General features: G+C 39.6%; 1 protein-coding gene across 6 annotated transcripts in view; it reads right to left on the bottom strand.

The window, feature by feature from the left end:
• The window catches only part of Cdin1 (CDAN1 interacting nuclease 1), a 247,415-nt gene that overhangs the window by 105,982 nt on the left and 124,075 nt on the right, over positions 1–17,358 (bottom strand). For all 6 annotated transcript variants that reach the window (XM_045157234.1, XM_004668197.2, XM_045157232.1 and 3 more), the window contains 2 exons: positions 4,799–4,864; positions 4,111–4,216 (listed from right to left, as the gene is read on the bottom strand). In XM_045157234.1, coding sequence (XP_045013169.1) covers positions 4,111–4,216; positions 4,799–4,864 — 172 coding nt within the window. The remainder of the gene's footprint in view (positions 1–4,110; positions 4,217–4,798; positions 4,865–17,358) is intronic.

The raw sequence follows: 17,358 nt of genomic DNA, 5'->3' as shown, positions 1-17,358 counted from the left end.
TCCTTACATGTCATATGAAATAACTGATTTTTATAACCACAGGACAAAAGAGATATTATTAATTCTACTTTATTGAGGAGTAAACATGGGGTTAAGGGAATCAGCAAGCTGCTTCCAGGCAAGAAACCAGAAAATATGACAACTGGATTCAAACTCAGTATTCCTTCCATACTACAGAAAGATAAGGCTTTTGTGTATTGATTTCTTAAGGCAATGTTTTGTGGTAATGCTCTACAGTTTGGGGCTATTATGGTATGTTTTTCAGAGGTATTATTTATTTCTTTTAACTCTAGAAATAAAGGTTTCAGACTGCTGAGGAGTTATGTCAAGGTTCATACCTGAGATGTGAGTCTGCTCACAGGAAAGGCAGCTTATATTCTTTTGTTGATTCATCTGATTTTGGAAAAATTACTGTATCACAAATTGTAAAATATTCAAGGGGGGAATAAGCCAGGACAATTACCTTGAGTTTTGATAACAAAGCTATAAAAGACATATTACACATGGCAATTGGAAATAGTATAACAAGGAAAGCATTTTTAAAGAATATTACTCAAACAAGCAAACTGGTGTTTATGCAATTATTTTCAACTACATTCTTTTTGTTCATTCATGCATCTACTCATCTACTCATCCATCCATCCATGTTGGTGTAAAGCCCAGTGAAGTGATGGAAATGACTGGAGGTTTTATATTTTAGACTGAGAGGTCAAGAAAGTCCTTCCAAAGGGGAAATATGAGCCAAGCTATGAAGATCATAAGAAAAAAAAAAAAAAAAAAGAACTAAGTGGTAATCTAAGCAAAGACATTTTCAGACAAAATTACAAATGCATGTACTCATTCTAAAGCAACTCAACTATTGAGTATTTACCATGTGCTTAGCACTGTCCATTTAGAGGGGTATTGCATAATCTCATTTCCCTTGAAATAAAGAGCCAGAGCAAGGGTCTTGAAGAAGAAACAAGGTTCAAGAAAGTGAGTTTGATGGGAGGTGTAAGACAGGGAGTGGCTAGTGTGTGAGGAGAGAGCTACATGTAAAGAGGACTGTGCTGGAAGGGCAGCGTGTTACACAGAAGCCCTGGGGATCATGGTAGAGCTGGGATTTTATTTCAGATGTGGTAAAAAGCAACTAGAAGGTTTTCAGCAGCAAAGTGACACATGTACTTGATTGTTTCCTAAACTGGGATACTGACAGCTGACTACAGGTCTGTAAGAGCTGACTGAAGATGATCAGCAGAAAAATTCTAGCAACTGTCCAAGAGATGCTGACCCATGCTGAGATGATGGTGGGTTGGCAAAGAATAAACATAGAGTTTGAGATGTAGTGCATACAGAGCAGGAAGAATTGATAGATTTAAGCTAACACTTAAGTTCTTCAATTGACTAAGCCAATCGTGATGCTATTTGTTGAACTGAGGAAAAAGGGGAGTAAGAGAGAATGCCCACCCAGTAAGAGAGAGTGCCCAACAAGTAAGAGAGAGAATGCTAAACCAGTAGGACAGAGTGCCCATCCAGTAAGAGAGAGAAAGCCAATCCAGTAAGAGAAAGAGTGCCCAACCAGTAGGAGTGCCCATCCAGTAAGAGAGAGTGGCTAACCAGTGAGAGAGAGTGCCTAGCCAGTGAGAGAGAATGCCCAAGCAATGAGAGAAAATGCCCAACCATTAAAAGTAACCAACCAGCAAAGCTTCTGAAATGCTCAGCAAATATGTCAGTGTTTCATGGATGGAAACTTGTATAGAACTATGGAAGCATTATCCTAAAAAACATTAATTGAGTTTTCTCATAGTAAAACCCATCTTTAACTTGAAAGTTAACTTGTCTTATCACTACCCCAAGTGCCAGCTTCCTTGAAAGGCTACAGGGAGAATTGCTCTGTGAATTGTGTTCCTAAGAAAGGAGGGTAGGGGCCCATACTTTAACAGATGGCAAAATATCATTACTGGTAAATTTGTACATTTGTCACCAATCCCAGAATAATATGCATGCAAGTATCCCTGGGCTCCCTCTTTTGCACCTGGACACTGCCTGTATTCCTTTGGTTTTCTGCAGATGCTTGTTGGGTATTTCCTCCCTGGATGATTTGGACCAGTAAAATCATGGCTGACTTTCCCTTATCAGATAACATGCCCTACATGAATCACACCCTCTCAGCCAGTTTACAAAGAACACATTGAGGAGTAGAAGCCAGTGATAGCCTAAGTGCAATGTTAGGATGGGAAAATTAAAATGATACACAATGAGGTAAGACCCAACCCCAAGGAAACAGTATTGCATTATCTGCCACTCAGACCTTCTTTAGCCAAGTTAGTAATTTTCAGGTTTATTTCAAGGGAAATGAGATTATGCAATACCCCTCTAAATGGACAGTGCTAAGCACATGGTAAATACTCAATAGTTGAGTTGCTTTAGAATGAGTACATGCATTTGTAATTTAAAAAGTATATATATTTATTTTATTTACTTATTTACTGGAGAGAGAGAGGGAGAGAATGAATGGGCACACCTGGGCCTCTAGCTACTGTAAACAAACTCCAGTCACATACGCCACATTGTGTATCTGACTTATGTGGGTACTGGGGAATTGAACATGGGTCCCTAAGCTTTGCAGGCAAGCACCTTAACGGCTAAACAATTTCTCCAGTCCTACTTTTGAATATTTAAGTGAGCTCCATTCTTTGGAATTCAATTTAGATTTGTTCTTTAGAAAAGACGTGGCTAGTACCAAGAGGGTTTTAAAAATAGTCTTAATGCATACTGATTTACTTGATCAATTGTTTTTAATCCTTTACTAATCTAAGCTCATGCAATTTGATTTTCTTGTCATTGCTTTCCCTATACCATCAAAAATGATGCTTTCTTTACCATTTCAAACTCATCATAAAATTGCTAAAAATCTAAAATTCAATTTGCCACATTACTGCTAATTTGAATAATGGTTGAATAAAACCCAGGAAACGCTGAAGCAGCATTGATTTCTAGAACATTTTGCACTTTCCTCCTCCATCCCTGTAAAGTAAAGCTCGGATGCCACGCACAATTACCCAAGAAAATCAAGAATGCCATTACATTCAGCATTTCGTCATGATCACTGTTACCATGGCGAAGAGTAGACGTGGTTTAGCACAGCTGCCATGGGTGAGGTCCGCTGGCCTTTTGTAAAGCTGAGCAACAATACAATGCCCAATTCTGCAGCCTGCCACTGCGCTCCCAACCCCAAGGCTGCTGTGCACAGATGTCACTACCTCCTTCCTTAATGACCTGGGCCAAGGTCATCTTATTATGGTTTTCTTACTGCTGACCAGGAACCGAGGAGCACAGTACATCTAGATAGGTTGCCACCTGCCTCACCTCTTGTTCCAGTGGGCAAAACACGCAATGTGAGCACGACAAGGCCGGAGCTTCAGCAGCCGCACTACAGGCGGCACGGCTAAATGCTGGCCTACAACTCAGAATACACATTACTTTTGTTTCTTCGTTGAGTGTCAATGTAGTTATTTACAGAATGGGGATAAAATTACCTTCCTTGTAAAGACTAGCTGAGCCAATCTGTAAGTCCAGACACATGGCACATACCTGTCAAATCTGTCTCCAACCCCACCCCTTTCTTAATTGCTGCCATTTCTATCTCACCAGGAAGCTTCCAGAAGTTGGGAAGTAAACTGTTTTCTACTGTTGCAAGGTAAACCATTTTTACTTTTCATATGGTTTAGAAACTGTCATCAGAGAACAGAGAATCAATTAGTTTTTATGGTCAGAAAGGAAACATAAATTTCACACCAAAGGGATAACAATCCAGTGTTTACATCATAGTGTGCACCACATCTTATTGTCTGTATCTTAAGTGATTTGAGTATAATCACTGTGAAGTAGAAAATAGAGCATATACCAGTTTCAACCTTAAGCAGAGGTTTGGTCTTAAAAAAAAATGAAGCAACCTTATGAAAGCAGAGAAGTTTAAATTATCTAAAATGAATACATTAATCAAGACTGTATTTACTAGGAACAAAAAAAAAGGCTACTAGCATTTTTACCAGCTAAACAAAAAATTTTCTTCTAATGAGATTTCAGCTGAGTATCGTTTATCTTAAAAGAAAAATAATGGGGCCTTACCTATTCCAGTAGCTCCAGAACTGGCCATGCAGGTAGGCGTGGTGGCTACATTCATCACCAAATGAGGCTTTGCTTTCGATCCAGTGAATTATGTGCCCTTCCACAGCTGAGGGACAGAGCATTACTAAGACACAGTGAGAGACGACTGAAAATCCTGAACTCTTCACAGGCCTCTTGGCGCTTCACATTGATGAGCAGAGGCTTAGCCTTTGGCATTAGCCATGGGTATAATTATAAAGCACATTGTGTGAGTTCATCACAGTGAACTTCAGAGCTACGAGCACATCCTCTGACTTCCATCCCAGTTTTCAAACCTCCCTACATCTGAGAACACTGCTTGCGGTTTGACAGGTAACAAGCCAAGCAGACCAAAGTGAGTGGCTGCTCAGCAAAACTATGTTGGAAAAATTCAAACTGTAAAGAAATGAGTTGAAAATTGCAACCAAAATGTCTCTAGGGGACAAGCTTATTCCTCAAATATATGTATGAGTTTTTAAAGCATAGATTACTTCTTAACTATTATTTGTGCTATTTTAAGATAATCTTTGCCAATGATTTGACCCACTTTGAGACTATATTACAAAGATAACCTACTCTCATAATATTTGTCAATATCAACACATTAAAAAGGGAATAGAAAAATATCTCTTTTCTGTAAACAGATAAATATCAGACTGTAAGGACTTACCAACTGGTACTTGTAAAATAAAATCTGGTGTTTTGTCATAACCCTTTGCACGGAGCTGATCTTCATCTATAGAAAGAATAAATACTCTAACTTACAACAGTATTCCATTAACAAGACAACAACATAATTGCTTTTCTTTCTTAAATATATGTAAAAATTACTAATGTAGTCATACATATCTTTCCTTTACACATGATGCTGGCAAGTGAATTTTCTTCTCAAACCTGAAGGACAGATACAAAAATGCTCCTTGGCTCCCTTTGCATTCTTTAAAAAAAAAGTTTTGTTTATTTATTTGAGAGTGACAGAGAGAGAAAGAAAGAGACAGAGAGAGAGAGAGAGAAAGAGAGAGAGAATGGGTGCTCCAGGGCCTCCAGCCACTGCAAACGAACTCCAGATGCATGCGGCCCCTTGTGCATCTGGCTAATGTGGGCCCTGGAGAATCGAGCCTCGAAACAGGGACCTTAGGCTTCACAGGCAAGCGCTTAACTGCTAAGCCATCTCTCCAGCCCTCCCTTTGCATTCTTATATCTATATTATAAACATCACTAATCCAGGCTGTTGTAAGGTCTTTTCTTCCAGTAACTGAAAAATTCTCAAAGAAATCAATTTTATGATGGGAAGGAATGACATTTCCTACAGTGTCCACCAGTGGTGTTATCAGCCAATACGGACCAATTGATAGTAAGGCACAGCACAGTGGCCCTTACAATTGTGAAATAAATGCTTTCATTAAGGCAATCAAAGTTTAGTTTTAATGAGTAACAGTATTGCTATCTACATGAAAGGGATAAGGACCATGAGATCGCCACAAAGAATTAATTACTGTGTTTCAAACCTTCTTCATTCCTCCTGCCACTTCTGATATTTGCCAGGGTTTTACAGTTAACAATGTATAATTCTGAAAAGCAAACAGGCTTGGAGATTCCCCCCACCCTCCCCATGTTTGTTGGATTCTTGATCCTCTGTAAATATGAATGACCCATTCAGAAAGAAAAGAAGTAGGGAAACAGGAACACTGGCAGAACTGAAAAGCCAGCAAGGTGCTTGATTGAGAAACATCTTTCAGTATTTTCTAAATCCTGTCCTTGACTTCTAATGGCATTACAATGCCATTTCTGAAACCGAGAGTTCTCCATTAGATTTTGGAGTGACCTGGTCATTCAATTCCAGACATGGCTTTCTGTCTTCACCCAACCTCAACTAATGGCCCAACCAAGTAACAAGGAAGGCCGTGTGGTCTCTTAACACCTACTGGGCTGTTGACATTGTCATGCATCCCACTCGCCTTCCTGCATCACCTTTGATTAAAATTAATGGCCCATCCCCACTGGTGGGGAGCTTATTTCCAATCCATTTGTCAGCCTAAGACAGTGGTTTCAGGGCCAATGTTCAGAAATCCTGTCTTAGAACATTCTTGTTTACATCCTGTAAGGTCAGCATTTTAAATGTATATAACCTTTAATGATAAGACATATATTTAAAGTAATTTAAGTTAAATTTTGTTACAAGTTAGTATCTTTAAAGGATGCTGATTTAGGATTGATGCTAGAATTTAGAGCAATCTTCTTGCTTTGAAATCAGAAAATTTCAAGCTAATGGTTAAGAAAATAAAATATAGACTAAAGGAATGTTAATTTAAAAACAGGACAATTTTGAAAATGCGCTACTGGAATAAAACAGGACACATTTATACCCTTTAACTATATTCTAACCACAAAGATGTTTAGTGGAAAAGGCATTTATTAATACCAACTCCAGGACCATCAGCCTTGAATTGATCTTTTACATAGGAGATGAACAGTTTTAAACGTTAAATTCACATTTTAAAAGATAGATTAATATTTTATTATAACTATCCTAGCCTGATCAACTTCACAGGTGGAAAAAGTTTCAGAAAGGAAAATTATTTTTCTGATAGCAACTCAAAATTTCTAAGGTCATCAAGCAATCCAAATACACACAGTAAAATCCTTTTAAAAGCAGATGCATAGCCCCAAGATTACTAATATAACATCTGCAATTTAAACTGCATGACTTCGTTAATATGAAAATTAAAAAAACCCCAAACCTCCAAACCTCATCCAAAAATAGCAAAAGGGAATAAGGAATCTTACCATCTTTTTGTGAAAAACTTCAAAGTACCACAGGGACATAGTCTCAGTCTCTCTCCCACTCCCCTCAATTTCTCACTTTCTCTCCCCTTCCCCCACTCTCTTTTTGTTCTTTCCTTCCACTGTCTCAGTCAGAATGAACTTGATCCAATAGTAACTGTATCCAAAAGACATCAGCTGAAATATTCCTTTATTTACTAAACCCTCCCTGTCTCATCTCTCCTATTTCAAACTCTACATTGTTTCTTTCCCGTTCCTACAGAATAAGGAAAGTTTGCAAAGTTGAGAGGAAAAATCAAGGATGTGAAGGAGCCTTTATGGAAAGAAGGCCTGGCTCACCTGTACCTGGCCCCATGACAATTTTCTAAGGCTGAACACCACTGGGTATTTTAAGGCTAGCCCCACCTCTCTGGCCTGGTTTCCTGGCTCTTACACTCTTCTTCTTTGTATGGATTTTGAAAGGGTTCTGTCACCAGATTCTTACCCCAACCACTGGGTATGGGCACCAGTTTGGCTTGCACGCACGTGTGTGAATCTGCAGTCTGGAGGTTCAGCATGCGCTGCTTCCTTCTGACCACTCCTCCATTGCACTCTTGTGCTGCTGTGCATGGCCAGTAAAGGATGTCATTCTCATTTTAAAGAAAAAGCCTACTTACAATAGCAATGATTTTCTTCCTGATTTAACAACTGGGCATAGACAAACCACAAAGGGACCAAAGTTGGCCCAAAGTTCAAGGGCATGTTTTGTTAATTCCTGTAATTATTTTTTATCTTTGATCTTAAATGTCTAAACCTCAGTTCATCTCAACTGTAAAGAACTGAAGTGACCCCTTCCCCTTACACTTTTTTCTTTCATCATCAGTACTTAAAACAACACTGGACCTGCAAAGTTCTTAGAGTTTGGGTAGAATTCCTCCACAATCACCACGTGTGCCTGGTGCTGTGCTCTTCTCAGGCCGGGTCTCCTCCTTTCCTGTTTCCTCCATGGCTGGTGACCCACGCAGGCTTTTGCCTCATCTATACTTTACACACATTTCAAATAAGTTCTTATAATTTGAGCCAACTACCTATTGTGATTTTTTTTAATATTTAATTTTTTGTCAAGTTTTAAAGATTATTTATATTTATTTATTTACTAGAGAGAGGGAGAGAGATACAGAGTGAATGAGAATAGGCGTACCAGAATATAGCCACTGCAAGAGAACTCCAGATGCATGTGCCACCATGTACACCTGGCTTATGTGGGACCTGGAGAATCGAACCTGGATCCTTAGGCTTCGCAGGCATGCGCCTTAATTGCTAACCTATCTTTCCAGCCCCACTATGATTTTTTGAATCTCTCAAGCTGTAAGTACATGTTTAAAAATTCGGGCTGGAGAGATGGCTTAGCGGTTAAGCGCTTGCCTGTGAAGCCTAAGGACCCCGGTTCGAGGCTCGGTTCCCCAGGTCCCACGTTAGCCAGATGCACAAAGGGGTGCATGCGTCTGGAGTTCGTTTGCAGAGGCTGGAAGCCGTGGCGCACCATTCACTCTCTCTCCCTCTATCTGTCTTTCTCTCTGTGTCTGTCGCTCTCAAATAAATAAATAAAAAATTAAAAATTGTGTTGTCTTCTTTAAGAGAAAAAAAAGCACATCAAGATTTAGAAAAAGGTAAGAAAAATATTAGAGAGTGAAAAGAAGTGTAAGGTTAATAATGTAGAATAGCAGTTTTAAAATAATTTCTCCCTAAATCATCCTCCAAATCCCAAATCCCTACTTCTTCAGAGAGAACAGAAGACACAGAGGGAGGCTCTTCCAGAATAGGATGTGTGTTTAAACCCAGTACATTAAATAACTGCTAATTCAGTGTCATGGTTCAGGGTTACATTATCAAAATAAACATTAGGATATCATCACTTAAGACTCACTAGCCTTAACATCTATAAAATGTAGAAGTTCAGGTAACTGTTGTGACATGAAAGTAATATTCCAGAGCTAATAAAGTCTTGGAAATTCTAATTTGTATTAATAAAAGCATCCTAGAGAAGTGATGTTATCCTCCAAAACCTGGATCTTCCCAATAGCAAAGATACAGAACAAGAGCCATGTCAGCCGTGTTCCAGTCAGTCCTACTACATGGCTTTTTATTATGGTAAGGATTTAAACTAGATCACAGGTAGCACTCATGGAAAATGGGAGAATCCCATTTCCTCTTGTGTGACCAGTGGCTGGCCACTTGTCAGGTGCTGTTTAAAGAAACATGTGACCTGGATTTTGGTGCTTCTTTGGCTTCTCCTTAACAAAATCCAAGAAGTCAATAAAAACACATCCACACTTAAGGTGAATGCTAATTTTAAAGATTACTTTTAAATATAATATAATTCCAAATGTACAAAATAATTCAAGCCTTTATTTATTTTTCACTTTGTTAGGTCTGTCTTTAGGGGGTACTTACAAGAACAGGAACTAAACATGCATAAAGAACATTTCAAGCATCTAGTCTCTCTGGCCTCTGAATTACTCTCTTCTTGAAATACCCAAAGTATCTGAAGCAATTAACCACTAATTACACAATTTCTTTTTTTAAAATAAAGGCTATTTTTTTTTTTTGTCAGTGAACAAGACACATCTGAAATTAGTTAACATATACTTAAGAATCATATGGAGACTACTAAGAAAAGATTTCCTTTGTTTATTGTATTAAAAGCTTTAAATTCCAGGTTGGAGCATCTGAAAATGAAATATAATATTCTTAGATGCCTTTTATTGGGAATTTGTCAAAAGGAATCTAAAATTCTAGGTTAAAAAACACTAGCTGGTAAAGGGTATATTAAGATCCTGTGCATTTTACTAAGTCATGAGAGGGCAGAAAGAAGCACAGCAATACAAATTACATCACAGGGTGTCTGTTCTATTCTAGTGTTCTGTGTGACTGGACTATTTTTTTTTCCCTCTAAAACACTGTCTTATTCAATATTTGGAGCCATGACCTTTTCTTTCCTTGTTTTACGTTTCCCAAGAGTTAGTTTTATACTCTTTTCTACTGAGAAAATTAGTAAGGCTTTAGTAACAGCTCTACTACGACATGCAAACTGCACCACAGAACACAAAGCACATACGCACTGAAGGGGGAAACTATCTCATAAATGAAATCTTTGTAGAACCCAAAATTTCATTACAGCCATTAGTTTCAACCTCTTCCCCTAAAGCCTCTTATCAAAGCCACTAATAAGGACTACAACTGATTGCTCTGACCTTGTCCTTTACTTGTGTCTTCAGGGGACAATACTGGGGAAAACTGAAGTGCCCTAAACATAGGAGACAAGTGGGAGGTCAAGAAGTTGCAACAGTGTGAGGCTAGGCTAGGTAGGCCAGGTCTTGCTGCGCAGTGGCTGCAGGGGAACAGTGGATTTGAATTAAGAGAAAATTTGTCAGTATTTTTAGAAAAATCACTCTGAACTCTTCTGGTTTCATGCCAAAAATGAAGGGACAAGTTTAGACAGATAAGGTAAGTTTAGGGACAGGTTCAGGGAGGCCACTAAGTGTCACCCAAAATCCAAGGCCTGTTTGCTAAAATACAAAGGAATTAGGCATCCTTCAGAGGTCTTTCACATTCCCAAATTTGGAAGAGTGGTAGAATGTTAGCCTGTCTGCCCCAGGTATTTAACTAGCTATAGTCAACTTAGATCAGACATTAAATTTTTTTTTTCTGCTTTATTTTTATTTATTAGAGACAGAGAATGGGAGAGGAAAGGGAGAAGGAAAAGGAGAGAGGGAGAGAGAGAATGGGAACATTAGGGGCCTCTAGCCACTGCAAATGAACTCCAGAAGCATGTGCCCTCATGTGCATCTGGGTTACATGGGACCAGGAGAATTGAACCTGGGTCCTTAAGCTTTGCAGGCAAGTGCTTTAACCGCTAAGCCATCTCTCCAGCCCAACATCAGACTTGTTTGCTGGGCCACCTCTTTCTGTCCCTTGAGAGAGGCATAGTGACAGTTCTTAAATATCAAAAGGACTCCATGCAGACAGATGCATGTGGACACATGTGTGCAAGTGTGTACAAGCATACACAGAGCAAGGCAATCCAGCTGTAACAGTAACAGATCTAACTTTTTTAAAAATATAGACCTCTCCCACCAAAAAAAGCCTACTTTGCAGTTATATTCACTGTAGAGTGAGACTATTTTACTTGGTTGCCTAGCATGTTATTCTGTTTGGCAATGCTATCCCATGATCACAGTGTGATTCTGGTGGGTGGACAGTAACATGTACACCACTCACCCAGACAGTTGACCCAAGTTAGCTGATCACAGCCTATGATGGTTAATCTATGGTGGTCAACTTGACAGGATTTAGAGTTAACATGGAAAGAAAGTTCTTGATGTATTTATTGGAGGTGAGACAATCTGTAGGCTGGGGAACCTAGACTGCAAAAACAGGAGAAAGCCCATTGAACACCAGTATTGATCTCTCTACTTCCTGCCTGAGGGTGTGACAATGTGAATCTTGCTTCCTGCTCCTGTCAATGCTTTCCCGCCACAGTGAAAGTTCTTCTGGGAACTGTATGCCAAAGTAAACCCTTTCCTTCCCTCTGTTTCTTGTCAGGTTCTGAGTCCCAACAATGAGAAAGGAACAGACACACAGCCCTTTCTTTAATTTTTTAAAAGTACCTTTTAAAATTTATTTTTATTTATCACACACACACACAGAGAGAGAGAAAGAGAGAGAGAGAGAGAGAGAGAGAGAGAGAGAGAGAGAGAGAGAGAGAGAATGGGCACACCAGGGCCTCTAGCCACTACAAACATACTCCATGCCCCTTGTGCATCTGACTTATATGAGTCCTGGGAAAACAAACCTGGGTCCTTAGGTTTCGCCATCAAACACCTTACCTGCTAAGCCACTTCCCCAGCCCCCTTATCCTATTTTTAAACAAAGGATTGCCAAAATGGACCTGAGATGATAAATTATGAATTACTGAGTTTAAGGAGAAAGCATAATCCATAAGGTTTATTTAGGGGACAGTGATATCTAGGCAAAGTTTGCAGGGACAGTTCCTCATACATTTGGCAGATCAGAAATAGAAGCCCCTTCAAATAACAGACCACAGAGGATTAAGAAATAGTGAAAGACTCAGAGATCAAAGACAAATCTTACATATAATCAAAGTGAGAGGGTATCCCCAAAGCATGACACAGAAAGAAGGCAAGAAGAAAAATACCCAAGTCCAAATAACTATTCTCCCCTTCCCAGCCAGACTGGGTTCAGCCATGCTGTCAAGGAGTGAGAGAGGCAACTGGATGCCAGGACACAGGACAAAAGGCAGACAGAGCAGGGTGTGCCACATATGGTTAAGGTATGCAATCAGGGTAAGCTTTGTCATTGGGCTCAGATGTGTAAGCAGAGCCCTGATTGGTTTGGACTCAGGGGCTTGACCCAGAGAGGGCAAGCTGAAAAAGCAGACAGCTCCTGTGGGGTGTGTCACTGGCTGCCATCTTGGAGAGACAGGATCAAACCCAAATTTCAGTTTTGCAAAGATGGATAGAAAGGTATCTTCTTGCTTTCTCTTTGGGCTTCTGTCCCTAACTGCCTATTTAAGGGGGGGGGGGGAACTGCCTTACTCCTGTTTCTCCTTTATTATATCTCTGTTACTCTAAAGACTGTATTTCCTTTACCTTCTGATAGATAAGCATTAAAATGTTGACTCCTAATGGAATAAATGCCTAAGTATTCATGTGTACTTAGTGTTTTATTTTGAACCTCATAGTCTCTACTGCTAACATCCACATGTAAACAATCTTAGCATTGTGCATCTTATGTGTTCCTGCTACCTATTATTCCCCTGAAGCCATAGTCCTGCGCGTCACACCATGATCACTTCCCCAGCAAAGCATGGTGGCTTTAGGTGGGGAATAAAGCTTTAGGAGCAGATTAACTCTTAGAAACAAAGATCCTCATTCCTTACGACAAGTGACATCCTTCACTCAGCCTATTTGGTTTTATATATCATACCCTCCTGGAGTCCTACAGAGTAATGCATACATGCTAGAAAAGCACCTATGTAAAATATGCTTGTTTGTCCAAACATAGGAAAAGGCAGGGACATATGCCTCTTGGGTGTCACTCAAAATTACTACTAGTGTCTACAACAGAAAAACATTCACTGGAAGGAAGACAATATCTCTAGATTCATCCTTATTAAGACAAACTTAACAAGAATTTGCAACAGATAGTAGCTCTGGAAGTTATTAGAGAATGCCTGTGATTTGGAGACATACCAAATGGCTCATGGAGAATGAATGGTTTGTCTTCTGTCTCTGTTATCAGCTCTTTCACATTTGGCCTAAAGATGCAAACAACCTTATAGTCTTCTCCCTGTCACTATTTTCCTTTCTTTTTAACTCTTCTGACAAAAGCTCTCAAAAGCCCCCAGAAAAGCCAAAAGCAAACAAATCAAGGAAGGAAAACTGCAGTGACAACATAGCAAAGCATGACCTAATTTATCACTTGGGAAACACAAATGAATAACCTCCTGCAATAGATAAAAACACACTTTCTCTTCTGTTCATATCAGAAATGAAGCAAACCCTTAGCAGAGGCAATAAGGATGACCACAATGCTTACTGGTAAGTTTAAGTACAGAAAGGGCGTTTTTTAAAAATGTGTGTGTGTGTATGTGTGCGTACACTTGTGCTTAAATGTAGGCAAGAGTTCATAATATGTTCTAAGACTTTAAATGTTGTCGAATAAATGCTGGCTGACCTGCATCTCATGTCTGTAATAGTACTCATCTCAAACTCAAACTTTTGTGAAATAAATGAATACATACGAATAAAAGTATTTTTCAGGTAGAAAAAAATCATTTATTCCACTTTGAAATTAGCTCCAATACTTACTTGTATAAGTGAAATGGATGTTTATAAGTAGGATAAGTACAAAAGTACGTGCATATTTTCACTTTTAAGGATGCTTTATTTTCTCCATTCCTATAGTTTCTCATTAAAGCCTATGCCACAGAAACTGCTCCATACATAGATAGAAAAACAAGAACACTGAAGACAAAATTTAGGGCAATGGTGATTTCCCCTTTATTGGCAAGACAGTCAGGGAAGACAGGTTTGATGCTATGTTGAAACATTTAGAATAGAGTAAAATATTTTAGGGAAAAAAATAGAATTGTTAAATTACAAAGGGCTAATGTATTAAACACTAAGCAATAAAAACACGTGTTATGTACCTGTGGAACAGGTCAGTGGACAAGAATGCTTGCTAGATAAGTGTGAGGACCTGAGTTTCAATCCTCAGAATACACATACAGCCAGATACTACAGTGGCCATCAGTGATCCCAGTGTGACCATGTAGAGATGGAAATCTCTTGGAAATTTATGGGTCAGTTGGCCTGGCAAGCACAGCTGTGAAGAAGAAGGTAGAGGTGAGGACCAACACCTGAGGTTGTCTTCGGACTTCCACATACTCACTGTGGTGTGTGTGTCTGCACCCACATGCACGAACACACACATACACACACACACACACACACACACACACACACACACACACACACAGAACACTTGTTCTCTGAAAGTGACCCAGATTAGAAACTGAAAGAGAGCTCTGCTCATAAAAGAATCAAAATAAAACAAATATTTGCAATGTCTGCAACAAAATTCAAGGTGTATACACATAAGCATGAAAGAATGTGATTACATTAGCTTCTATTTCTGACCAATATTTTCCTACACTTGGATTTAAAATGATGAACTATTTATATCTACCTGGAACAGTACTTTACAGCTAATTAATCACTGTGAAGGGGTATTTACAAGGTAAAAGAACAATGATTCCATAACAATATTTCACACAAGACTTTGAATTTTCATGATTTTGCCATAAATAAACATGTTGGTTTAGTAGTACATTATAACATTTAGTATGAATAGAATAAATTAACAACTTTTTGTATGCTTATGAAATACTTTAAAACAGAGTTCATATGAAGTTGACTAAACTTCTTAGCATTCATTTTTTGTTAAAGAGCAGTAGTTCACTATCATCTTTGAGTATTGCCATGTAGCTATTTCCTCTGTACTGAATCATTTTTCCTAGAGGAAAGAGGGAGGCTCATGAGACTCACAAAGCCACCAAAACCTGTAATCACAATGTTTAGGAAGTTAATGGAACTTACTGAGCTCAGAAAGTTGCAAGATTCCTAAGGCTGCTCCCCTGGGTTAAACAAAGTACTCAATTGCTCAAAGGAGATTCCCTTCACTGGAACTGATGGCAGGTTGTGTAGGAAGCTCCAGGATTCAGCTTTCACAATCATTACTCATATTGGGGTAAGCAATGAGTCACCCATACTCCTGTAAATAAACCCAATAAATATATTGGTTCACCAATCTAGATGTGGGTGGTCTGTTATTGGTGTCCTATCTAGGGTGACAGAAATTTGTTCACGTCTCCCCAAGAAAAGTTACACAACACAAGCAGCACCCAAACAGGAACCAAGAGTACTTAAGATGGAGAGGAGCAGTTGTATGGACCCTGCACTGAGTGACAAAATTGCAATTGAGGTTGGTCCACCTTAAAGTGGAGTGCCCACAAGGGAAAATTCCAGTGTGGTTGCTTCTGTCCATGTGGTATAGGATGGAGTGCCTTCTGGCTGTGGCAATTACATGTTTATTGTAAGGGTTAATAACACATGAACCTGAGTCCAAACCATCTGAGGGTATAGTGTTCTTAGCTATCTTCCTCTGTGTGTTGTGGAGTGGCATAACTCTGTAATGAATGGGTGAACCTCATGCACAGAGGGATGTCCCAAAAATGGCTAAGTGGACTAAAGCATATACATAGTGCAACCCCTGAAAGTAGCACTTGGGGCAGGATCAAAGGAGCATTGTAGTGTCTGTTGCAAGGCCTTTGGGGGTGGAGAGTGTGAGAATGCATGGCACTGAAACTGAGGTATTTGCCCAGAAGGAATTTGCCTGCAAAAAGGAGGAATGACAAGCAAAAGTCATGTGGATGCTATCTTTCATATCTTCTGAATTGCCTGAATGGGTGGAAAAACAAAAAAAAAAGGGGGGGGGTGTCAAGTTGTTTAGGATGACTGGACAGGGAAAGTAAACAGCAGGAATGTTCTTGAGTCTGCCCCAGCAATCTGCATTTTGCTAGAGAACACAGAAGAACCTGGCCTCTCTTTATCTCTTGCCTGAAGGAATTACCTCTATCTAATTTTCCATAAACAACCTGAGTCCCTCCCTGGAAGGAGTTCCCCTTCCCTAGAATTAAGGTTTAAATCTGACCCTGGCATTAGTGTTGGTGAAGCTCAGCTCCAACACTTGGTGTCAAGGCTGATTAGGTCAGTCCCATTCAGAATCTTAAAATGACCCCAATTTGGGTCACAGACTGGGCTTAAACCCCTCCTGCCTACCACAATGGCAGAAGCGCTCTGTACTTCCTTTTCTTTCCTTCTTGATCTAATCTAGTTTTAATAATGACCCAGTGCAGAAAACTAACAATAAGTGAATACTCAGCATCTGTACTACTTGGACTGGGGAACATTTTCAGATTAACAGTTAAAGAGATCCTCTAGGCCTGGCTTGTAAGGTTGTGAGATAGGGGAGTGGTGGGATAAATTTGAATGTCATGAAAGCAAAGAGACTGAGTAATATTACTATTCTTCCTCATGAGGATAGCTGCACAGCCTCAGATAACAGGATGGAGCTCAGTCCCTGATGGACTAGCTCATATGAGCCAATAGGGACAACTGGTTATCACTAGCTGACTTTGTTTCCATGAATATCAGGGGCCAGAAGGCAAAAGAAGAAAGACAGGTATGACTGAGGGATGGCCTGACAGGCCTATGTTCACAGGAGAGTAAAAAAAGAGCTTGAATCAACGGGGACATTTACACTGATATAGAGCTTTAGTGGTTTGCTAAACTCCATGGTGGAACATGATCTTCATGAAATTTAAGAAGCTCTGGCAGATCTCAATCACTTAAGCCTAGATTGGCATATAAACGTGTCTCATAAAGAGGTAAGGCAGTCAAGAAAAGAGAAGGGCAAAGCAGACAAGGGAGCCTGTCTAGGTCACTTGAAAGCAAATGTGGCAAGATTTGTATTGAATCTGAGTTCCTAGGGCAAAACAAATTAACAGAAAGCCAAATGCTGTGGTAGTAAACTCTGGGAGACTTTAAAACCTGAACAGTTCATAGAAGGCATAAGTGATAAAATAGTACAGGTGCAAAAGAATTATCTTATTGGGTGATCATTCCCCAGAGTATGCTATGTATTTTTCACCAGTAAGAAAACATACTGGGGGTAAGACTGCTTGCCCAGCACAAGGCCCTTTCAGCAGGAAGGTGTGGCTGATGCAAAGGTAAGGGTGGCTCAGAGCCTGTTGGAACTAAGAAGTTGGATTCAGCAGCAGCTACGGCAGCCTATAGCATAGCTCTGTTCCCCCTTGGGCCT

This window comes from Jaculus jaculus, chromosome 8 (assembly GCF_020740685.1).
Source record: "Jaculus jaculus isolate mJacJac1 chromosome 8, mJacJac1.mat.Y.cur, whole genome shotgun sequence".
Taxonomy (NCBI): Eukaryota; Metazoa; Chordata; class Mammalia; order Rodentia; family Dipodidae; genus Jaculus; species Jaculus jaculus.
Note: the sequence above shows the minus strand (reverse complement) of the source record. Positions and strands in the feature narration are given on the sequence as shown.